Source organism: Centrocercus urophasianus, unplaced genomic scaffold (assembly GCF_019232065.1).
Source record: "Centrocercus urophasianus isolate 14NV4802_14NV808 unplaced genomic scaffold, USGS_Curo_1.0 seq_18, whole genome shotgun sequence".
In the NCBI taxonomy this organism is placed as follows: Eukaryota; Metazoa; Chordata; class Aves; order Galliformes; family Phasianidae; genus Centrocercus; species Centrocercus urophasianus.
Genome location: NW_024884733.1, coordinates 18,236,136 through 18,261,627, shown reverse-complemented (window position 1 = coordinate 18,261,627; position 25,492 = coordinate 18,236,136). Strand labels below are relative to the sequence as shown.

The 25,492-nt window shown below is 36.9% G+C and overlaps 1 protein-coding gene across 15 annotated transcripts in view; it reads right to left on the bottom strand.

The window, feature by feature from the left end:
* The window catches only part of FUBP1 (far upstream element binding protein 1), a 37,690-nt gene extending 12,314 nt beyond the window's left edge, over positions 1-25,376 (bottom strand). The window contains exons 1-23 of one of the 15 annotated variants that reach the window (XR_006168990.1): positions 25,158-25,374; positions 24,145-24,235; positions 23,134-23,196; positions 22,270-22,308; positions 21,881-21,920; positions 21,087-21,136; positions 20,924-20,995; positions 20,635-20,692; positions 17,943-18,105; positions 17,760-17,858; positions 17,575-17,676; positions 16,826-16,928; positions 16,648-16,748; positions 15,899-16,043; positions 14,310-14,470; positions 13,410-13,564; positions 13,244-13,323; positions 10,173-10,301; positions 9,460-9,534; positions 5,424-5,569; positions 3,747-3,844; positions 2,816-2,863; positions 222-1,905 (exon numbers count right to left, since the gene is read on the bottom strand). Coding sequence is in view for 10 of the 15 variants with exons in the window: in XM_042819865.1 (XP_042675799.1) it covers positions 1,900-1,905; positions 2,816-2,863; positions 5,424-5,569; positions 9,460-9,534; positions 10,173-10,301; positions 13,244-13,323; positions 13,410-13,564; positions 14,310-14,470; positions 15,899-16,043; positions 16,648-16,748; positions 16,826-16,928; positions 17,575-17,676; positions 17,760-17,858; positions 17,943-18,105; positions 20,635-20,692; positions 20,924-20,995; positions 21,087-21,136; positions 21,881-21,920; positions 22,270-22,308; positions 23,134-23,196; positions 24,145-24,235; positions 25,158-25,271 (2,040 nt within the window). In the remaining 5 variants the exon portion in view is untranslated. Of the gene's footprint in view, positions 1-221; positions 5,016-5,423; positions 5,570-9,459; positions 9,535-10,172; positions 10,302-13,243; positions 13,324-13,409; positions 13,565-14,309; positions 14,471-15,898; positions 16,044-16,647; positions 16,749-16,825; positions 16,929-17,574; positions 17,677-17,759; positions 17,859-17,942; positions 18,106-20,634; positions 20,693-20,923; positions 20,996-21,086; positions 21,137-21,880; positions 21,921-22,269; positions 22,309-23,133; positions 23,197-24,144; positions 24,236-25,157 lie in introns of those variants that run through there. The other 14 variants (XR_006168989.1, XR_006168988.1, XR_006168986.1 and 11 more) reach the window with 14 other exon arrangements.
* Positions 25,377-25,492: the final 116 nt, after the last annotated feature.

Genomic DNA, 25,492 nt, shown 5'->3' with positions numbered 1-25,492 from the left:
AAGTCACTCTTTTGCCTCAAAATAGTTGTAAAATTCAGAGAAATCTTGAAAAAAGTTATAAGTTGCATGATGTTTTCAGTGAGTATTTTAATAGCCACATAAATAGACTTTCATGTGGGTGATGTTCATTCACATGAGTCTTTGTTGCGATATCTTTCCTCTAGAGCTGTAACTTCTAATGGAGGCAGGGTAGGAGCATAAGAAAGACAAAAACATTGCTATTATTATCCATCAGTTTACATTTATTGAGAAAAACCATACAAAAAACATCATACAGTTAACGTGTACCCATATTACATACAATGTCAATGCAAGCTCAAAACCACATTTTTGTAAAGCATTCAATTTACCTCAAGTCCAAGCTGCATCTCCCTAAGACACTGTTCCCATCACAGTTGCCTTTTAAAGCCAATCTTCTTTTTACACACGGGTAGTTTCTGCAGAGAACACTTTTCTCAGGACGAAAATGCATTTCACATGCACGCAAGAGAAATATTTGTGCATACATACGAGTTTTATAAGCTATTACTAGGGAGGAAGGAATCCTATCAACTGCAGGCTTTCTGAAAGGCCCGGTCCTCCCTTCCTCCCCCCACTTCCAGACAAAAGCAAAATAGGAGCCCTTAGCATGCAATGGAAAACTTAAAATTACTTTGGAAGAGAACAGGGGAGAAACATTTTCTGTCATCTGATACAGTAAAATACTACTGGTAAAAGATGAAACATGTTAAGAGAGGCTGTGTAAGTGAAGAACGATCCTGTCTGCCTGCTCACCTTGAACAAAACATGACCTGTGATCACGCTAGACTGAAGATTATCCACCTGACATTTTACTTCATGTCCTACTACAGTCTAGGCTGCAGAAAGGTATATGAAAAATCTTTTCCCCACTTAAACATGCTTCCCTTACAGAACTTTTCATATTCTTTAAATTTTATCTAATTTGTTAAGACTCAAGGGAAGAGAAAAAAAAAAAAAAAAAAAAGCAAGAACCACATAAACGCAGCTTATGGACAAGTTCATTACATTTCTAAGAAAGTCTACTTAACTTCTGCCATCAAAGTAACTCCAACAATGTTGGTGTTTTTTGGGTTTGTTTTTTTTTTTCCTTTTCTTAAAATTCTCCTAAGAACTACGAATTTGGAGAGTTGAAAAATAACCACCTCATGTAGTACAACAGCACGCCTGTAAGCTCTGCAGTGACAGTCAATACACCTCAAGTGCTAGATGCTGAGGTAAGAAACTCGTCCTCCACACCCTAGCAACATTCCAATAAACCGGCTTTCTTCCTCATTTCCTCCCACTGGCTAAACTTACCAATTGAAATATTGTTAGTAGTATTTCAGGAATGACAGTTATAAGCAAAAAAGTACCATGTAAAATGAAGTGAAGAAATGACTCACCCCAACACTAAATTCACAGTATCAAAATCCAAATGGTACACACCTAACTTTTTCTTGTGTCAAAAATGAAGTCAAATCACATATCACACTACAGATAATCAAATATTAAGTAGCTCGAGAAACTAAACGACAACTATTGATTCAGTTCAAAAAGTCAAGATATCTAAGCTTGACCATATAGAAGAATACAAATTAAAACTGCTTGTTTAATATTATTAAATCACAATTAAAAAAAATAACAGATCATGGAACATTTATGGTCAAACAAATAATACTTTAAAGAATGAAAAGTGATCAAAACAAAAATTATACCCTACACCATGGGATACATTTCAAATCTGTTATGCTTTTGCCAATTTTACCTTCTACATGGAGCCCTTCTATGGTCCATGCTCATCGGCTCACCAATGGCATACACTCAAAGGATTCCTCTTTACTGGTAGTAACTATCTCAGGACCTGATTCTATGAGCTATGATTTGGTGCTTGCAGCATCTTCAGCACTGTGTGTGAAAATGAAGGCAGTATTTTTGAATATTTTTCTTGAATGTACAGATAAGCAGGACTTTTGAAAGAGGAGCAGCACATTTCAGAAACAGAATAATCAACAACAAAAAACCAAACAGATGCTGCTTTACTTTAAGCTAAAAAAAAAAAAAAAAAAAAAAAAAAAAAAGAAAAACCTGTACCAGACCATCTGTAAGACATACAAACATTTTAACTATCAAAATATACAGCAATTCAGTTAAAGTATCAAGAAACAAGATACACTGACTGATATATGGATAAAATATTATTTGCTGTATTGTTAACATTTAATTGGTGCACATGCTTTTCCAAGTAAAACATACTAATCTGTGAAACTCCAGATTCTATTTTCCTACTATGTCAAGTATGAATTAACAAACTAAGTTATCTAAAAATGCCACTAAAACACTGCAACTGTAAGACAAGTCATCAAGTTCAACGGCAACAAGAAGTCATATTCTTTGTATTTACGTCTTATGGGCTGAGTCAGAACAGTGCCCTGCTATAAAAAACATTTGTGAAGGCTGTTGACATTTCTATCACAAGTAATTCCTGCATATTGTAAAAGTTTTGATTCTTTAATTGCAACAAGTAGCTATTTGAGGAAAAAGAACAAAAAACAACTACTTATTCTGCTTGACTTCAGTTACTGCAGTCTACTCATCTTTTCTTTAAAAAACAAAAAACAAAAAAACATATTTACCCAGAAATATAAACAGTTGTTTAAAAACTTAAAGAGACTTTCCACTGAAATGGAACCGTGAGTAACAATGCATTTGGGTAAGCAGAAGATTGCTTTTCAATACACAACCACAAAGATCTCACAGGGACAACATTAATGTACTGAAATATTTAAATTTATATACTTCCTTAGGTTGTGCTTACCTGTTGCTTTTTTGCAGCAGAACCTAAGGTGGAAGGTCTGGGAAGGCACTGTGAAGTATAAATAATTGCACTGTTTGCAATTAATAAAGATTTTATACCTTAAATGAATCAAAATCAACAGCCTCCATTTTGTGAATGATAAAGAATCCAGTGAATTCAGTTTTGCTCAGTTCAGTACATAACAAATGCACCACTCTTTAAGATTATCTACAAAATACCATGCAAAATATCTGAACTATTATACTTCATACCCTACACTAAAGATAGAAAATACCCTCCTATTCTTTATAAGGTACCAGAATAATTCCTAATTGTTAAAGGGATAAAAATAATTCCTTCCATTTCTACAGCACAGTACATATATTGCTAATTACCTGAATAAACTACTTCAAATTTCAAGCCTTAACTTTTACTTCTCTGTGCAGCCACCCTAAAAAAATTTATTCTCAAAGCAACAATACGTTGTTCCAAGAAGATAAAGTAAGTTACAGAATTAAAACATACCTACATCACTACATATCTGCAAACTATCTGATGACAAAAACAACTTCTGTCTATCAAGTGGTTCCAAAAACTTCAATGTTACGATATGCATACTTTAATACACTGAATGATACAGCTGTCTCAAGAGTACTAAAGAAAATACTATTACTCAGATAAACAGCAACATAATTCTCTCTTTTTTTTTTTTTTTTTTTTTTTCTATTGCTATAACATTCAGGAATACTTACCCACAAAGCTCACATTATGTGTATATAAATATGTATATACGCAAACCTATGTTTCTGAATTAAGAAGCAATTAAGATTTCCTAAGATATCAGCACTGTATTCCAACATAATATTCACACAAGTATGGCATTTTCATTATGTGGAACATTGACAAAAAGATACTGTTGCAGTTCATCAATTTGTCATTCTGATGTACTTACAGTGCAATGCTCCTTGAAGGAACAATCAAGGATGATACACAGCACAGTCCTCCTCACCCCTACAGAGCTAGTTCTATACTGGCTGGATCAAACCTGCACTTCAACAGACAATGGCAAGACAGACTGTATTGCATGTTCTCTAATATATGCAAAGAGCCAATAAATATGCAAAGAGCAAACAGGATTTCAAGAGAATCAGATTTTTAGTATGAGCATTAGAGCAAGAAGAAATTTCAAGTATATTAAAAAAAATAAAAATCAATCGATTCAAGTACTGGAGTATTTACGAAAATAGAAGTTATCTGCTCTGCAGGAAGTTCTCAACCACTCCCCATCACTCAAACAAAACAGCGTTTCAAGGACAGATGCAATTCCTGTAACTACTATGCAGACCACATTGACTTTTCTACACTGAATTTTGAGTGAACTACTTTTAACTGAAGGCTTAAGCACATTAGACTTAAAATAACTTTTATAACTAGCCTGAAAAAATCCTTAAAATAGTTATGCAGGAACAGGTTTGAAGTATTCAATTAAAAACAAAAGTCATCTGTTGTAACAGCTGCACAGGTCTGAAACAGTGGTCACATGTAAAAGGAAATTTCACTGTTAATGCAATGGAAGTATGCCAAAAGATCACCTTCGACACATGCAGTTTTAACCAAATGGAAAGAAAATTAAGATATCAAGATTACTGTTGCTAGGCAGCAAAATACAATGAATGAAAGAGATCTTCCATCTACAACTAATCTGCAAGAGGGGAAAAACATGCTAATGACAACTGTTTAAACTCAACAAAGTCCCAAGGGGAAAAAAAAATAATCTCATTTGTGTACAGGTACCTTGATTCAGCGTTGTAAATCAATCCTATAATTCTTTAAATACCCACATATCCAACTTACCGACACAGGAGGTTTCATATCATTTATTGTAAAGCACAAAACAGGCATTTTAAAAGTGATAAAGAATACATTGAAAAAGTACATTTATATCACAAAGCATTGACCACATAATTGCAAATACATTTGCTGGAATGTGTACATCTACACTAATACTAAAAACAAACCATTTTTCATTTCTACACAGAAATATTACCTCCTATCAGTAGTGATAGATATTTTGTACATTTTCAAAAACACTATTTTTTTTTTTTTTAAACCAAACAAAATTAAGATCTTCATCAAGGCGTCTGCATCCATACATTTAACAAAGGTATTTTCCCCCACACAATGAAGCAAATACTGTATTGTCCACTTCTTATTATTGGCCCTGTGCAGAAGAGATACATAAGAGATACACAACAAGTTAAAGAAAATCCTTCAAATCGAGCTAACTCAGGAGTGAAGCCTTTAAGAAAGAAAAATTGGTTAATGTAAATGGTGGTGGCTTCTTGCATGGTTTTCAAAACCCTGGGAGGAGAAAGTTTTTTTTCTTTTTTTTTTTTTGTTTTGTTTTGAATTAAAATCACCAAACACACAGATATATACAGAAATCAAGTTATCACATGAACAACATCATCTATTACTTATTCTGATAATAGTTACTGTGCTAGGGAGAAAAAAAAAAAAAAAAAAGATGCATACTCCAAAGGCAACAAAGCAGGAGACATGCAAAAAAACATCTATAACCACTGAAACAGAAGCCAGCCAGAAAAAACACACTGAAGCAAGTTTATACCTGTGGTGCTGGAGGATGTTGTGGCATTCCCTGGGGACTTGTCTGGGCATAATATGCTGCCTGCTGCCTGTAGTACTCAGCCCATGCTGCGCTGTAATCCGGCTGACCACCTGGCGGAGCTCCAGCAGGCGCAGGAACTGCTTGACCTACAAGTGATTCAAGTTATATAGCTTTGCTGCTACAACACAAGTGAAACAATTTCAAAATCTTGCTGCCTAACAAACTTCACTTTGCTTACACTTCTGAAAAACATTGTGGTTGCTCCTTTTTACCTTACCACTCATTCTATTATTTTAATGCAGTGATTTCCACTGAGGAACCATTAAGACAGGTTTTTCCAACTCTTAAACCACAGTCCAAAGTCCTTATAAATATAAGGACATAAGTCCTTATAACATCCAGTCCAAACTGATCTGACCAACCAGTTTAAACCAAATACGAGTTAGCAAGGAAGATCACTTTCTGTCACCTACCTAGACTGACTTTTCTTATACTGTATGGGCTGCAGTACTTAATTTGTCAGAATATCACTTGTTCATTCTCCCAATTTTGATTTTCTCAGTGTGATTTCTGGATTTCTGCAAGTTATCTTTTTCCAAAAGAGCATTAATTTTTGTAAACCCTTATTCCACAAGAGTATGGCCCTGAAATTTCTCAACCACTGCTCAAGGCACAAGTGTAAGCATACACAGACATGCAGCTAAGAACAATCAATCTTTCCAACAAAATCAAACAGCACTTTAAAACATTTTTATAAAGGTGATAAGACTAATACATTGACTCTTTCAAAAACATTACAGCCAAACTCAAGTCCTAAGCCATACTACTATTTCAAGGAAGGTTCGTAGCAAGTGTATTTGCTTCCTTTCCCCTTATTTCAGAAAGAGCAAAACCACTCCAGTTATTACCACTATGTTCTTCACAGATTTTTATCTCAAAGGTTCTTTGCTAGTTACCAGTGAAGAAGATACCTGACTATGAACACAACCTTCTCTATTCAGCCACTGCTCGCACACAGCCAGACAGAAGGGGTCCATATATATTTTCTTAAACTTCAGAAACAGAGCAATTCTTCCTACTGTAATACACATTCTTAAGAGATCAGAATATTTCCATTTGGAAAAGAAAAGTCAGGACTGGATTACTACCACTGGAACACTACTGTTGGAATACGACCCACATCCACCCCCCCAACCAAACTGTTACACCTTTTCTAGCGTTCAAGGAAACCAAACCAAACCCTATCCTACCACACTACATCAAGCAAATCTAAGTAAAATGCAAGCTTCCATTCTTTACAATTTTAAGACAGTGCCCTTAGTCTGATCTTCTGCTAACAAGGGGGAACTCCCAAAAGATGAAGGCTGGAAGTTTTCAACACTGCCCACATCAACTCACTTTTATTCAACTACAAGACACAGAGCAGTCTTCTGGGGAATACAAGTATCAAGGGTTCTAATAAACTGCCTTCTACAGCATCAGACAGAAAGTTGCCTTGCTTTTTACTTGTGTTTTTAACCCCAAACTCCTCAGGAATAAAAAGTGTGAGCAGAAAATATGAATATCTGACACTGTGCTATCCCAAACATCTACAAATTAGTCTTCCATTCTCTAACCATATAGAATATAGGCAGTTTTCCCACTTATGCTGTTGGTATCATTAAAAATAAAAAACCTTCTCTCCATCATTTTTTAATTATACAGTAACACAAGTTTTCCTAGAAAAACCTATATTTACTGAAAACTTTGAGCTGGAACCACAAGTTGCTGTTTGCATTTATACCCTAACATAAATTACAATTTACGCTTCTCATCAGCAAGTTTAACCAAAGCTATCTTGAAAATGTGGCTACAAACCATCCCAGGATCCACTTTTTCCAAGTTTCCAAAGCAATATATGCATTAACTCCTACAATGACACACAGATCATTTAGTGAAATGTGACTTTGTGTTTCTTGGGAACCATTATCCTTGGAAGATTTTTACTTATGTAGTTAAATGTTTACTTGAACTCTGGCAGACAGGAAGAAAAATAGTATGTCTTCAGTTCAAGACAACAGCACCACTGTGTTTTCAAGCATTAAACTGCTATCCTGTTAACCTGAAGTTGTTTTAAAACAAGTTTTTAAATGTATGACTTAGGGTCCAAGGAGACAGAAAGCTTGAGCCACCTACAAGACACACATACAGTAACTTACCCGTGTGCATAAGCAATTTCATTAGCTCTTCAGTCTTACTTTTAATTGTATTTGCTACTCAAAGCAATAGTTCCTGTGCAAAACAAGGGTCTGAAAAACAGGACGGACCTCGCCACTATGTTTGTGAGTTGGTAACAGGTAAATTTCAAGCCACTGTTATTACATGCTTAAAAATCATAGGCAAAACATATGTTCTCTGTGATTAGCTGTGTCCTATTAAACAAGTAGAAAGTCACTCAGGAAAACAGCATTCCAGTTTTCACTGTGATATTCAGAGCACTTTAGTTTTCAGGTTACCATATGAGAAAAATCCATAGCATTAGTTGCAATATCACATGAAACTTGTTCAGCTTAGCACCACCATGAGCTTATCACTGGCTTATCAATGTAGCCTTTTCCAGTTGCAGAACTAAAACTATCTGGGCTCTGCACCCACATTTCAGTTCTATTACCTGAAACAGCATATGTACAATTTTTTAATAACAACTGTGTAATAATCTGTGCAGTGAGAAATCTGAAATGGAATCCAAGAATGACCCACAACTCTGAAAAGCAGAAGGCTTTTATGATTTACAAACTCAGGCAAAGACTCGAAAAAAAAAAAAAGATCAGAACTGTGTGTTTTACCTCTTACTTGATTTGTGTTAGAATTTATCCATTTTGAATTTTAAGAACAATTCTTTACATTTGCTAACGTCGTCTTCTCAGAGTCAAGACTCCTTTTTGGACTTGCTCCCCACAGCTACCCACCACCTTTCAAGCCAGCATTTAGTTAGAGTAAGTGCGAGACTACTGCAATCCCCACTTTGCATTACAGAGATAACAAATCAAAAAGATGGCAGAGCTCCTGCTAACAAATTAAATTACTCTTAATTTAAGGGCAATAAAAAAGCTCTGGTACCTTGCATTGACCATGTGAGCCGTAGTAATTGAGACAGCAAATTCAGAAAACAATTAACCGCCACCAAAACCAAACAATAACAAAACTAGTTAAATGAAACTGGAAGAATGTTCATTACCTTTAAAAACCAAGTGTTTCAAAGTTCAATTTTTACAGTTTGATACACAGTTCTTGAAATAACATCAGTGTTTTGTTTCATTTAAACATGCCACCAAAATAAGAATAAAAATAATTACATGTTGGTGAGTTGAGATCAAGTTGGTTGCATGTTGGTAGGAGGAACTAAGCGTGTTATTACTCCTAACTCCAAAGCTTTTGAAACATTTTACTGAAGAAAAGGGGGGGCCACACAAGGAGGGGGGGGGGGGATTAAAAAAAGAAAATAAAATCAATATGTCCCAATAAAATTAAACAGAAGAATCCCCAATAAATGAAAAACCAACAAATAAAGCAGATATCCTCTTATAGAGATCTACATCATGTATAATAAACATGAGGGATCAGTATAGTCTAAACATTTACATACAAGACTTTACCATGATTTAAAAGTTAGCGCTTTCTGCCAACGCACAAGATCACATATTCTCTCTTTAGTTAGTCAGTGATGGAACCTTAAACTGTAAATGTAAATACACTTTGCTTCTTACAAGTCAGGTTGATCAAATTATTTTAAAGAAGCTTGCAACATTATATAAACTTCAGCTGAAAGCACAACACTTCAATGCTGCAAAGCAAATACGATTCAAAAAGCACATCACATAAATGAAAGCTAGTTATGACTTTAATGACTTCCAAGGTTCAGGGTTTCAGTGCTATAATGTAGGGGACAAGTCCATAATACATTTTTCTTTAACTAAGAAAAATAAATCTCACCAAATGAGATGTGCAGATCTCCTACAACATCCTACCACAAAACAAGAAAAATATGCACACATACCCATTTTTTTGTAGTATTCCTCCCATGCCTTTGTATAGTCAACCTGCCCTGCTGGTGCTGGGTTTGGCTGATCTCCTGAATTGAGCAACAAGAAATAAAGGTTTAAATAAAATGACTAATTTTGGTTTTATACAACAATTTACAATCAGATGAATTTTTTAAGCAATAATCTCAATATTACTCAAATCCTTCACTAAAAACTTATGTGAAATAAGCTGCTATAAATGCAAACAATAACTAAAAGAAACCGAGAATTATGTAAAGTATTCAGCATGCAATCAAAATTTAGAAAAGTGTACATCACTCTCAGGATAAAATGCTAATTAAAATGCATTAAGCCTCTAACTATTGCAATACACAACTTAATACAACTGTAATTTTCTTAAAACCACAGGAAGTGAGGCTACTGTTCAAGCAAATGGCAATTAACTGGCTCATTCCACTTTGAATTCTGACTGACCACACTATAAAGATGCAAATTAAACTAGCCTAAGCAGCAGCAAAATTGTGTTTGGAGTTACATTACAAGACAGAAAAGACTACCTTCATTAACGCTGACATAAGGAACAGCAACACTCAAAGCTGTAAATGATATTCTTCTAAGAAAACAACTTACCTTACAGTAAGGTTACCAACATACAAAGACAACAGAAAATTATGGCACATCTACACCCACAGCAATGAGAAACTCATCCACTTTACTGAGCAGCTACCTTGTCCATTGGTTTGGGTTGTAGCTGGTCCACCAGGAGGGGCTGCAGGTGGTGGCTGTGCTTGCTGCTGATAATAGTGAGCATAATAAGCTGCCCATGCTGCTGAATTAGGATCTGTTCCTGGCTTACCTATGAAATGAAATATAAGCACTTATGAAAACAGTGCTCTCAATTAACTCTGTCCTAGGCATCTTTATTTTCCTCCAAAGAAAAATCCATCCATCATGTCAGCCTTCTATTTTTCCTTTCTAGACAAGCTTTCTATTGGGTTTTGTATAAGTGCATTGTATAAAGCATACTTTCACAAGACTGCTACAGCACCATGTATTAATTTTTTTAAGCAGAAACATATTAAAAATTATTTAAAGCAGTCATGTTACTAAACAGCTGCAACAATGAATCATTCTATTACCAAACTTCAATGGTTTCACTCTCATTATAGCCTTGCACCCACAATACTGGCAAAAATAAGGCAACTAATGTTTGTTTTTCTTTTTAACAGTAATATATAGAAACACAGTATAAGAACCTGGATTCCCACACGTGGCTATAAAGCATCACTGTTTACTTACAGCTTTTTAGTAAAACAAATGATTGCAACATTCGCATCTTCTGTGGCTATTTCCATGCTTCCCTTATTTTTAACTACATCTAGGTAGGCCAATGATGTTGCTTCCTAGAGTCTTATTTCTCTAACGTTTCTCACATATAGCCTGTAGGAACGGTTATTCTTCTTGCTGAATCACACAGAGATTGATTACATTAACACACTGGCAATCCACAAAAATCTCATATCTGCTATTAGAAACCATGATGTTCTATAACATGACCAGCTCCCTTTAGTACGATTTGCATCTTGAACAACATAAATATCTGCAAATAATTGGGGCCAAATGATGAAAAATTTCACATAAGAACACACATATAAACGACATTTTAGGAGAACTACTATGGGAATGAAAATATGTTTTCCCCAAACCAGAAATAGGTAAGCAAGACTGACCGAAGAGAAAGAAGAAATTCCCTAAGAAAAAACATCAGAGATGTGAAAACCAGAACACACCAAATTTCATGCAGTATTGCATTAAGCAGTCAGATGTAACCAGTCAATATACATACAGTAGTATCAGTGCATAGAAAGCAAAGTTAACAGTTGGCTTTTCCCCTTTTAAACTACACTGCTAGCATTGACAGCTGTGGATTTAAGCAATATTATTATTATACTCTGAGGCTGTGCTTAACTTTTCTCACACTGTCAAAGGAAAACCTACCATGCATTCGCTGCAGAAGTGCTTCACACAAGAGAAGAGTTGCATACTCAGCTTAACATGTTACTAAACGTAAAAGCAGAAGGAACCACATCTCTCAAACAGCTTGTGTAGATAAACACAGAACAGGATACTCATGACAGATGCAGCCAATACTACACAGCCTCATTTAACACAGAACTAATGTGTAGGATTCTAAGGTTACCTGGAAATAGCAAATAAGCAATTGCTCGGTTCCACCCCCATCCCCTGCCTTTTATAGCTATTGCTCCAGAACAGAAGAACACAATATGCTGTTCACTGAATTTCCAACAATTCTGACCATAGTAACTAGCTCCACTACCATGCAACAATACAGGCATGGCATGGAGAAAGAATCTGGGGGAAAAAAAAAAAGAAGACAACACCAAAAAAATGACCCACTTGTTGTGTTGAAATGAGTGACCGTGGACACCTGTATAGAAATTGTTCAAGTAAAGGCTAGTCAAAAGAAACACCAACAGAAACTGCACCAATGAAAACCTCATCAGATTTATAAGCCAAGTATATACCTGAAAAACAGCAATAAAGTTATCTAGACAGGTATTTGTCATTTCTCTTAATAAAGCCATGAAAACGTGGTAATGAAAAAGACCAATTTTTTGGCAGTGGTTTTGGATTAAATGACAACTGATAGGCTGAGATTTCAAGTCAAGTCACCCTGAATCATTCTACTTTCAAGTACTGGCAACAGGTATTTTTAAATACAAAACAGAACACATGCAAAATGACCATATAAGTATAGGAACTGAATCTACAGATGGTTCTTTGCCAAGAGCAGCTATATAAAAGACTTCAATACAAACAAAACTCTAGCTTGTAACATCCTCCTAAGTCCTATCTGTTTCTACTCATTCCAGGATCAGTGGCTATCAGAAAATGATGTATTCCATTTTAACAAAAAAGGAAACTGAAGTCTTTCAGTTGAAGTTCTGAAGAATGCCTGCCTCAAACAAATGAGATACAAGTGACTCAAGCATCTAGCCTTACCATGCCTTCTGTGACTGCAGTTGAGATTCCCCACTTGCTTTAGTCCAACCAAAGGATGTAACTTAAAAGCAGGAGACTAAAACTTCAGGAAGTTGTAATTAAGAAAAAACTCCTGATTTTGACAAAGATAAACAGAAATAGAAAAAACAGATCCTACAAAGATGCATTTCAAAGAGAATACAAAACTGTTACAGCAAAGCCTCAAAATACATAGTCCTATGTACTTTTACTGTATTAAAAACAGCGCAACAGAAGTTTTATTCCTCAAAAACAACTGAACAAAATATATCTGTACCAGACTCTGAAGAGCAATCTCATATAGGTCAACAAAAGCTAGAAATACACAACACAGCATACTGTTCAAAGTCAGGATCGGGGAAGCTGTTTAAAATAAAATAAGAACTCATTGAGTACTCAAAAAGAAAACATTCTCAAAGAACTTTATGTAACAACATAAAAGCTAATATTCCATTACAAGAAAAAATGGATGGATTTGCACAAATTCAGATAACCAAGCACCTCACAAGAAGCATCATAAACTGGGATGCAAGATCAACAACACTTAATGAAGAAGCACATTCCAGCTCTAACAACCACATTTCAACATCTCAAGAAACTGGGAAAGTATAAACCATACATAAACTGACCATTTGTAAAGAAAACCCTTCAGATTTACCAGTGAAACACACGTATTAAGAATGCATATACTTGTAAGGACAAAACAAACACACTCGAAGTTTACCACGCTCCAGTGAACTGTGCTCCATTCCCTACCTGGATCTGGTGGGTTTGGTGGCTGCCAGTGCGGATAAGCATTTCCCCATCCCTGTGGAGCATACGGAGCTGGAGGACCACTAGAAAAGATCAAGTAATACAACAAATTGAGAACCAGACTCAGGGTCACACTGCAAAGAAGAAAGCTCGCTGAAGCAATACTCACTGAGGTGCTGGGCCAGGAGGCCCTGGATTATAAGGAGCTGGGTTATATGGTCCCATGGGAGCACCAGGGCCTGGTGGCCCAGGAGGTCCGTGAGGGCCAGGAACAACACCATGGGGTCCATGTGGAACAGGTGGACCCAATGGATTTACGGGACCCTGCAAGAGAAATAGCACACTGATGAAAATAAACCCAGAATAAGGGCTTTTCTGCAGTTCAGATGTATTACTACAAACAACTTAAGAATGGCATCTAAAAGGTCTGATGGCCTTTAAATTTCCTTGAAGAACGTGGTCTTTTTGGTAATGTTTAATTAGGTTAACAAATAGAGTTAATTTATTTCTTCCACAGCTGCTTTAAGTTGCATTTATTTCAGTTTTCCTGATGAAGAAAAACTTCAGAAAAACACCTGATTTTTCCACAAGTTGAATTAAAACAAAAAACAAAAAACAAAGACAAAGCAAGACCATCGGTGCTTTAAAATACTGACATATCTCAACCTGGCTATCACAACCATTATACATTTGTAAGGTCAGGTACAAACACCAGACAGCAAACTTTTTTACATTCACATACAAAAATACATTGTTATTTAACAATTAGAACTGTAACTGAACATACCAAGACTGTATATCAAGAATGGAATATTAAACGAGTATTATTAAGGAGTTTACTAGTTTAAAAAAAAAAAAAAGAAGGATATCCTTGAAGTTGTCAAGGATGCACAAAGCAGGCATATTCAACAACCTACCACTACAAAAATAAACTTTACTTAACTATCAACACAGACACAATTCATTATCAACCAACTAAATATCTGATAAAGTAATTTGGAAGTGAAATAAAAGGAAAAAAACTCTCACAAGAGACCAGTTATAAAACAGAATATACTTGAACACTCACTCCAATCTTTTCTTCTATAAGTTGCCGTGCATAATCTATTTGCTGGGGTGTTCCACGGATAGTAAACATCTTCATGTTTGGATCTGCATTAGGAGGAGGATTTCTTTGAAGTTCTATTCTAGCACCAGACTGCTGGCTTATGCTTTTAATAGTTTCACCACCTATAATGAAACAGACAACTTCTATAACATTAATTCAGTAAGTGAAAATACTAAGATTCAATCAAAACAGAGAAAAATTATCTGTAAGGAAGTTTAAAATAAAGAACTGAGAAGTCACTTATGCATGAGTCAAATAAGAGCACTTTAAGAGCACATTAAAAAGTCTCTTTACTGTACCTAAAGTATTGATTGCAATAAATCAGTAAATATGATTTAAGACAATATTGCTACTTTAAAAAAAAAAAAAAAAGAAACAGCAAAGAACTCCTACGTTGTCCACTTCTTTTTCCACTCATGAAAAGACATAACGTTAGTCACAAATAGCAAACAGTACCTGCAGTTATCACTGTGTACAACTGTAAAGCCTAACCCTGCTATAAAGCAGTAGTTACATTACAAAGCTCCCTAGAAAATGAACATATGGCAATGTTTGTGTTTTCTGCAGTGCACTACCAACATAAATACATATACCCCTAAACCAGCTCTTCTGGCTAGAGAATCCTGAGAAGATACTTGTATCATCAGTAAAAACAAAAGTTTCATAACAAGTCCTATGGCATTAAAAATAAATAAAATAAATAAATCAACCTGTTAGGTCAAGAACTGAACTACAAAAGAAGATCACCATTTACAAGCACACACTAACTTAAAAAAATCAAACTTTATGAGAAGTGACAGTTTTAATAAACACCAAAGAAACTGTCACAGGATTCCACTGCAAAAGATCTTCATAATGTCTGAAAGTCAGTTTTAGAGTGGTTTACAGATGCAGTAACACTAGGCTGATGAAACAAATTCAAATGCAAGTTAAGTAGAATACGTTTAAAATCCAGCAAACATTACAAATGCAGCTTAGCATTTATCACTGTTAAATACGTGAGTTAGAGAAACTGATTGCTTGATTTTTAGCTACTGAGGTGCGTTTTGCTGAAAAGAATCTTTTTTACCCAAGGTCTGATAGCGCTAGGACAAGGGGTAATGGTTTTAAACTAAAAGGGGAGATTTAGATTAGATGTTAGAAGAATATTTTTAAAGTAATTATTATTATTTTTTTAAACTCAGGATGGTGAGGCACTGGCACAGGCTGCCCAGTGAAGTTCTGAGCAAGAAGTTCTGGATGCCTCATCCTAAACGCATGGAGGCATTCATGGCCAGCTGGATGTGGCACTGGGCAGCCTGATCTACTGGCTGGCAACCATGCCCATGTCAGGGAGTGAAGCGGATGATCTCTAAAGTTTCTTCCAAATCAAGCCATCCTATGAAAAGAATATTACCAGTGCTGTAATTCAGCAGGACTGTGTTGCTATGCTGTACACAGAACCATATGAAATGGCTTTTCTTGAAGCACCTCTTTAGTATGGCTATTTATAGAAACAGAAAAAAAATGATTTTAACACGCAGATGCACATATATGTAAAGATACATTGCCTTTGCCAATGATTAATCCAGTTTTGCCAGTGGGAACAATAAAATTGAATTCCTGTAATCCACCAGGGGGCCCCATGTTCCAGTTGCCTTGACCTCTACCCCTTCCTCTACCACCAGGTCCTCCTGGGCCACCAGGGTTACCAGCCTAAAAACAGAAAGCAACAAATTAGTATATTTATGACAATTACTGCAAAACAAATCATTAATGCCAGCTGGTTACTTGCTTGGAATAATCACATCATTTGTTCAGAAACAATCCGATGTTTTACCAAGTTCTGATAAAGTAGAAACTTACAGCCACCTGAATTATGTTCTACATGCTTTACACAACCCTGTATATCAAAGATCCCTCATCTTCGAAATGCAAAGGATAAACTAAAAGAGCAAAAAGCTTCAAATGTACAAAGATACAATTTCTGAAAAAGCAGTGGTGAGGCCTATCTCATGAAAAACGGTTTTTAAGCACTAATTTCAATCAAAGGTAACAGCATACTGGCTACTAAGACAACACAACAAACAAAGCAACTCTAAAACAGAGATCAACTGCTATTCTGTCTTTGAATCAGTACTATCAGCACCAACTCGATTACCAAAACTGCAGCTGTAAAAGCAAACATTCATATCCCAGACTTGACTTTGAAGGAAATTCAGATGATGCCATTACATTTTTTCCTGTTACACATTATTTTTAACAGAGGGTTTCTAAAAGCCAAATAGCATATTTGAAAAAACATTAAGTATTACCCAACCTGAACACTTCGAAGGAGATCTGTAATAATTTCTGCAGCATGCTGACATCTGTCAGGAGGCCCTGTGATTTGGGCTATTCTATCAGGAGTTGTTCCATCATCTAGAATAAAAATGAACAATTCCGGTATATGTAATCCATATAACTTATTCACAAAAGCATACAGATTTATTACCAACCTGGCTTAAATTGGATCCTAACACCAGCATCATTCTGTATCTTTTTTATCATCTCTCCATTTCTTCCAATTACAATACCTACAGCAAACCGTGGTATTGGAACCTTAAACAAAATTAAAGGTTAACATATTAGAATGGTAAACTAAGGCAGGACCTATGCCACTTCAGGCTTTTTGAAGAGTGATGTTTTACTTTATTTTTTAATATCAACTATCAAGCTACAAGCTCAATAAATAATGGAAGAAAACAAAAGAGAAGGAAATCCTCTGAACTGCACATTCTTATAATGGCAGAAATAGCAGTGGACAGTACACTTTCCATAAGCAAAGAACATAGAGTTTTAATAGGCCTAAATAGAGGATTTTCAGTAGGTGTAAATTTCAACTTCACCTCTGATAACGTTATGAGTTCAAAACTTGCATAACAGGTGGAATTCAACATTCTAATGTCTAAACTCCAATTTCTGTAATGACATCCATCATTATATACCATTATATACTTAGCCATAAAACTTACTTGCTTTCATTTACAAGACTTAAATTCGTCAGCTAAGTGAGGCTCTTCAGAACTGTTGGTAATAAAATGAATACTGCACACCATTTAAAGGCAAAACTTAAGCAATTAGCAAACACTTACAAACTACAATTACTTTCAGCATCTAGTCCAAAACTTTCAACAATATTAATCACTTCAACATTTTAACATTAACATCTCAAAATACAGTGAACAAGTTTTTCAACCATGCTTACGTCTATCCCTTCATTTCCTCCTATCCGTGACCCGTATTCGTTGCGCACCTCTCTAAAGCCACCTTGATCACGAATTAACTCCAGCACCATTTCCTTGGCTTGCTAGAAACACAAAGAAAGTTCATTTAGGTACTGCAACATCAGCACAGATTTTAAAATCCTCTGAATTCTGAAGGGCTCCTTACTTGAACTTTATAAGGGTCTCCAGTTATTCTAAGGGGCTTGTCAGCACCAGTGTTCTGTGGGCCATCTTGAATCATGACCATTTTGACACCTGCTCGCTCCTATTCAACAAAAGGGAGGTTAATACTCAGTCAAATCCAGATCTAATACTACCACATACTTAAAAAACAGATATATATATATACCTGTAATTGCTTAATTGTCTCTCCACCTTTACCAATAACTAGTCCTGCTTTACTTGCTGGAATCATAATTTCTTGGACTGCGTTTCCAGGTCCATCACCATGATGAAAGCCAGGTGCAGGTCTTCCCTTTTCAACTATTTGATCAAGTAATCTTTTTGCTGATCTGTGAAGGAACATACATGCTTATAAATACACTTAGTCCTGCAACTATCACTTGCCCATGCCTGTTGTCATTAGAAGAAATCAAATTAAAAGATCTTAGATCCCTTTATGCACTTAAGTTTCAGAAATGCATCAATGACACCTGCTGCTTCATAAATATGTACTTCACAAGACACTGAGTGCACCCATGTAACTTCCTTTAAGAACTTGGTAATCTGGTATCAACCACAGTGCAGCTCTCTTAAGGGAAGTGTTTTTAATCCTCTTCCCAGGTCTCTTTCCACTGTGTATTCTAGCATCAAAATGCAGAACACACCTAACAGCTTCTTTAACAATTAAAAGTATTGTACCTCTGCTGGATGAAGATTTTTGCCAAGTTTGTGGAAGTCTGTGGAAGTTAACCATCATTAAGATCACTATCTCCTAACAAGCTGGGTTAGGGCAATGCCAAGCACAAACACAGGCAAGGTGGAGAATGGACTGGAAGAAGTTCTGAAGAGTATAGGTTGATGTTAAAACTCAGTGAGTCAGCTACACAATGTGGCTTTTTAGGCTGCAAGCACATCCTGGGCTGCATCAAAAGAACCATGACTAGCAGCATGAGGGACATGATTCTTGCCCTCTGTTCTGCTCACAAGACCCCACACAAAGTATTGCATTCAGTGCTGGGGACATGGATCTGTTAGAACAGGTCCAGAGGATGATCAGAGAGAGGGCAGTTTCTTAGGAAAACATTCCAATGTACCAAACAACAGCTAGGCTGAAAGGCTGTCTTTTAGTTACAGTTATATATCTGCAGTAATTGCACACACACAGATTTATCCTGAACTGCTCACAGGCTGAAACTTCAACTCATCCACATTATCAAACTAATTCTTTCTTTCTGCTTGATCAGGACAAACACAGAAGGGTCTGTAAATTAGAAGGATCCAAGTCATCAAATCCACAGGGTTTTGTTTGTTTGTTTTACTGAACAACAACATACATGGCTGTGCAAAAAAAAAAAAAATCTAGACTGCACAATGGGCAGCTAAACTGAGAAACACCAGGAATGCCAAAAGGCTCTCTGCAAAATTATCATCAGCCAAAAAAATTCTGCAGAGGAAGCATAATCCCTTTCACCCTAAGAAATAAGGAAAAACTTAGTAAATTTATTACCAGAACCTTAAGAAACTAATGACAAAGTAATGTGGTAGACCTAAAAGCACCCCAACATCCCAAGATAGTTCCTTTACCTAATACAGAAGTAAATGTTGCCCCCTCAAACATGACTGTTTTGCCTGAATCTTAGAGAAAACTTAATTCAGGAAAAAAAGATGGAAACCTCATCCTTAAAAATATTATTAAAACTTTCATTGTTAACTTGAGGAATTGACAAAGCCACAGTTTACTCTTGCCCAGTGCATTAAAATCACAAAAAAAACCAGAAGTTTATTCTAACTTTACTCTTAACTAATTAAGTAATTTAATTTGGGCAACCTAGTGTGATAGAATTTTTTCTTTCACCTACAAGCAGCTAGTTTTAGAGCATTTTATGCTAACACTTACAAACAAGGAAAAGAAATAAAAAAGACTATAATAAACCTAGCATTAATATCCAGTAAAATCATAGTTGCTTTTCAATTCTGCATGAAATGTAAGGATTTTGGCACTTCTAACCATTACAAGAAAAGCAGACATCTCACATACAGTCAGGTGCCAGAGTAAAATTGTTATTATAGCACTAACCCCAGCTACAAACTCTTCCTTGTAACACATGAGCCAAATAGACTATAATTAGAAAGGAAACTCCCATGAAGGAATGACATTACCAACAGCAGCATACTTAGCTGCAAGGTAGGAGGTGAATGCCATGGTGCTTTAACAATGGAACAACATGTAGCTGTAGGCCTTACCTGAAACTATAAAGTGGGAGCAGCTAACGAGGCACTACCAAGTGCACTGACACAGCTCAGATCATTCCTAGCCAAGCCAAGATAAGCAAGTCTTCCAGTAAGCATAAAACTTCTGTCCCAGTAAAAAATGACTTTGCTATCACCTTCTCCTCTCAACACAGGAAGGCTGAAGTGTATTTTGCTGATTGGCATTACTTTTGTACCTCTGGTTACACAGTTTACACCAAATACATACTTCAGAACTGTCAAACTGCACTTGGAGTAACCCCTTCTCTTAAACATTACTCTTTTCCTTATCTTCTGAATTGCAATTGAACTTCATTTTTCGCATATTATATTTGTATTTTTTATCATCCAGTTTTGCATTTCATCCTCATGAAGCATACAATTAGATAAACGCTATCAAAAGCACGTTTTGGATTTAGAAATTTAAGTTTAGTAATTATATACACACATTTGTGTTAAAGCCACAAATGTGCTGAGGGATCTGACCACAGTATCAAGGATTTTGTACATAGTTAGCACTAGATGGCCTCTTGAATGGAAACAAACATTACCTAAACATTACATTTAGATCTAAAAAATGAAACATACTGCATATTTAAGTATGAATACCAGGAATTTATTTTACTTACTGAACAGATTCTGGGGTTCCAGTTAGCATGCATGATCTTTCAGGCAGGCCCCCACTGTCTAGAGTTATAAAAGAAAATCAATTTTGCAGTCAGCAAGAGCTGATGAAACTAGACATAATACATAAACTGGAAGGTCACTGAAGTAAAGAGTTTTTTCTAATACATTACTTTGTGTTTCTTTAATCTGTGATAACCGTGATTAGCCATGAAAACCGTGATTAAAATGTACCTTAACTGAAGGTATGGATGAAGGCAACCAGACAAAAAAAAAAAGCAAACAAATAGTTACCAGGTGCAATCTGTATTTTACAGCCTGACTCTTGCTGTATGCGTGAGATCTGCTCTCCACCTCTGCCAATGACTTGGAGAAAGAAAATAGAGAAAAATATTTGTATTAACAGCATCTACTAAAATCCCTCACTGTAATGCAATAATATAGTCAGACTACTTACTGAAACCAACCATTCCATCTGGAACTTTGTACTCCTCCGTCATCACAGACCTGTAGAGAAGGTTAAATCAAGCACAGACGGTGAGGATACAGAGACCAAAGAAGCACTAAATTTAGTGATAAGATCCCATTAAACTAGAGGAAGGAAGTCAGTGCCCCAACCATTGACTTGGCATTCATGCCCCTCACTAACTTTAAAAGTCACACACAAGCATAGTGGCAAGCAAACTAAGAATATTCAAATGTGATCAGAACAAATTTAACACGAGTCAATTGATTCTTTCCTTTATTCTTTGCTGACTAGCATGGAGCACAGAAAATGTCAGTGTATTATTAAAATAGTTTCATCTGTATGTCCCTCAATGGACAAGGACAGAATACTTTGGATGCATTTGTTTAGGGACAAGTAACAAAAACTTAAGTTGTACCAAAAGTAGCTGATTGAATGATAAGCTGTGTTATCTCTACCCCCACTTATTTTTAAAATCTATTACTAAGACAGCACCAAGCTCCTTTCCCTTTAGATCTATTTCCAACTTCTGGTAACATTACTAAGGAAAAGCAATTCATTTTCCTCCTACTATTTTTGATGCACAGCATTGGCTGCCAAGAAAAGATATTACCAGATGTATTTTAAAGGTTTGGCGTGGGATTGCTGCAGCTAAATTTCAATGTATGACACAAACACAGAGTAACTGTTTATGCATCAAAATCACTTTTCCAAAGGAATTTCTTGAAACTGCTTTCTTTCAGTACAGTGGAAAACTTCACATAAGATGTAGCATTAACTCTTACCTTTGTTGTTGGTGCATTGGTGGTAACTGATTTCCAAAAGCTATAAAGCAAGTTTTGAAAATTAAATTCGAGAAAATGCTATATTTTTCAGCTTTTTGTTCGATAAAATCCATCTGCACAGGCATCTGTCCAAACTGACTTTTTAAGAAGTCTTATCAAGAAGCTTAAAAATGTAACAAAAACATTCTCAATTGTTGCTAACACATCCATTTCAGTTTTACCAAGCAGATTTGCACAGCTTCAAAGAAGGAAGACATAACCCCCCAGCCATTCTTTTGATCTCACTGACTAAAGTAGCACCTACCAGAACACAGTTTGAAACTGTCATTCTGGAAATACTACACTTGTTTAGGATTTTTTTTTTTTCTAACAAAATAAAAGTTACTTACAGTCATTCTGAGGAGCAACTTTCTTAGCATCTGGTTGATCTGCAAAATTAAGATTTTTTAAATATTTTGCCAAGAAATTCAAGAACTGTTAACACCTTTTAGTGTGAAGTGCAACTTTCCAGTGTATTTTAGTCCCCCTTTTTTATTTTTCCTTTTTTATTTTTCTCCAATTTCAGGGAGTTGATCATCTGAATAGAAGAAAGAATCTCACGAGCACTCAGCACTTGGTTAGTACAGCTGAAAAGATGTTAGGTTTTTCTGTGTATCTATTCAGTAGTTAAACAAAAGGTGGAGTTTTTAGAACACACAGTAGATCACTCAGATACCCAGTCACTGAAACTTAACTAAGACAAGGAACAAAGTTTAGGTCCATCGGTTGCTCAAGCTAATGATGCTTCTATAGTTTAAAAAAAAATCCATACAAAAACTAACAACAATTTAAAAGAAAAAAATTCTGACAATGACTACAAGCCTAGATCAAACATTTGAAAACATAACAGTATCACATAGCAATGCAATCTCAACCTGGATGTTGGAACAAAATTCCTATCCAAATATCAAGCATTTCATAGCATAAAACTTCAAAAATAATAAAAAAAGCAGATTCAAAGCAACTACATCACTACCATCCAAATCCTTGTTGTACAGTAAAGGAATAAAAGGCATAATTAACCTTTATCTGAAAGGATAGACTTCAGATGCTTCCTTCCCACCCCAAAATATAGGTTATATGAACCACCATAATTTATGTGCAGCAAAAATTCAAGACACATATTCCAAGAAATATTTGTGTCTATCCAGAAAGATCCACTAGTTTATGTCATGTTTACATACTAAACACAGGTAATAAATAAAAATTCCTGCCTTTAAAAGGAGAGGGCATTCCCTCCCAGTGTGTTGTACTGCTCGGACTTGTCCAAGAGCCATCTACACATAAAATAAAAAGAATACATTACATATATCATCTGAAGCATCATTAGCTCATTTTTGTATATTAAAAACCTCACCATCCATAGAAAAAAAACTTTATTACAGGACACAAGAACTCCTGATATAAAGCCTTAGTTACATTCTGTAGACTGAGCTTCAATCCTCTCAAAGGAAAAAAAAAAAAAAGCATTGCCCTTTTGTAAGACCTATGAGAACATTTCAACAAGTTCAGAGATTTCTTCCCATATTTTAGCCAGGACTTTGTGAGTATACTAAACATATCAAACCCTGTTCAGTTAAAACTGGCTGCTTAGTAAGAGACAGAAGAGGACACACACACACACTTCAGGAGAAATCTTTATTACAGTATAAAGGAAATCAAAAATCTGCAACAAACTAGGAGACTTAACTATGATCTTGCATATATCATATACTTTAATATTAGACTAAGTGAAAATGTCAACAAAGTAGAAAATTTACCTTCCTGTCTTTTTTTAAAGTCCTATGCTTTTACAATAAAATTCATTAATATTATTAAATGAACCTATGTGATAATAAAGTATATGAAACAACCCAAAGAATGGCCACTTCTCATTCTAATTACCATTTGGAAACTGTAATCTGTCAGATGTAAGAAACAGAAGACTTCAATGACATACCTGTAACAAGCGTTTCTCAGCCACAAAATTGTCTGCCCCCCTCCCTAGTACACATTTTTTTCGATAGTTTTTATGCCACACTTTACAGTATTTTAAAGCAGGCTTATGTGGTTTAAAATAAGTTTCCCCACTGAACTGAAAATGAAAAAGTATGTCATGATCTCTAAAGGGAACAAAATGCTTTTCTACTGTGCTATGGAAAACAGAACAAAAAACAGCACCTGAAATCTTTTTGGCACCCTGGCCACACTGAGCAAAAATAAATGCAGCACTAAGGAGTGCATACCTCCATCCTCAAGAGGTCTTTTTTGTCCTCCATAACCGTAGTCATTGGAATTCATGGATGTACCAGCATCTCCTCCAATTTTTGCTGCAATCTAAACAAAAGGCAGACGTGAAGGAAAAAGTAACAATTAACAACAAGCAGGTCTTCCGAACAACGTTAAGCTCTTTAAATGATACAAACTACAACGACCGAAACAAGTAAATGGAAAGCTGCTGCTAAAACAGCTCTGCAAAGAGAGGTTAATTTTTTTGTGTATCCCAGGAGACCGCGGTCATCCTTTAACGCCAAAGCACTTAGTCGGTTAAATAACCCCCACTCTTCAAATAATAAAAACTTTTTCTCTCTTTGTTCTCCTAAATGGAGCTTTTCCTTTCCTGCCCGTTCTTCAAGAAAGACTGCGGCACGTCGGAGAGCTCGACTGCCGGAGCCAGTCCCGACTACGCCAGCTCTTCAAACGTCGCCCAAACCGCGATCAGTTATTACCGGACGAGGCGAAAATTTTGCCCGACAAATCATGAAAGCATCGCCTGTAGCGCAACAACTACAAAGGGAACTTCGGGCTGAAGAATTTCCGAATCACAGCCCTCAGTCCGCGCCTTCCCAACCGGTCCGAGCAGGTCGGCGGGCAGCGCGGGCGCCTCGAGGGACACAATACGGGGCCGAGCGCGGAGCCGCCCTCCCGCGCTGAGCCCGGGCCGCGATAAGGCGCCGCGCCCGCCGAGATTTTGCCTCCCCTCAGGCCCTGCGGCGACGCGGAGCCCCGTGAGCAATGGCGGAGCGGAGGCAGCCGGAGGCTGACCGGGAAACCTTTCGCCGCCCCGAGGAAGGCGGACCAGCAGCGCGGAGGGAGGTGTGGGCACGGGACGACACCGTTCCCCCCACCCCCCACCGCGCCGAGGAGCGGGGGGGGGGCCGCCCCCCCCCCCCCCCCCCCCCCCGAACTCAGGCGCCGAGGCCCGGCCAGGAGCTGCCCTGGGCGCCCATTGATTTGCAGAGCCGCGTTCCTCACGCACCTGCCTAGCTCTCTGCAGCGCGTCTTTAAAGGCATCGTTCACTCCTCCACCTCCACCGCCGCCTCCCCCGGGTGCGCCTGAAGCAGGAGGAGGCACCGTGGAATAGTCCGCCATACTCGCTCCGCCACCGCTTCCTGCCCCGCTCGCTGCCTGCCAAGAAAGAAAGAAAATGGCGGCGGGCGGGAGCCTTTCACATTCCTGCGCTGCATCGTGCTCGGGGAGGGGGGAGGAAGAGCGGGAGAACCTCGCGAGACCTGGGGCGGGGAAGGGCGAGATTTCATCGGAGGTGTGCGGCCTTACTCTTCGGAACCGCCAGCGGGGCCTCCAGGGGGTGC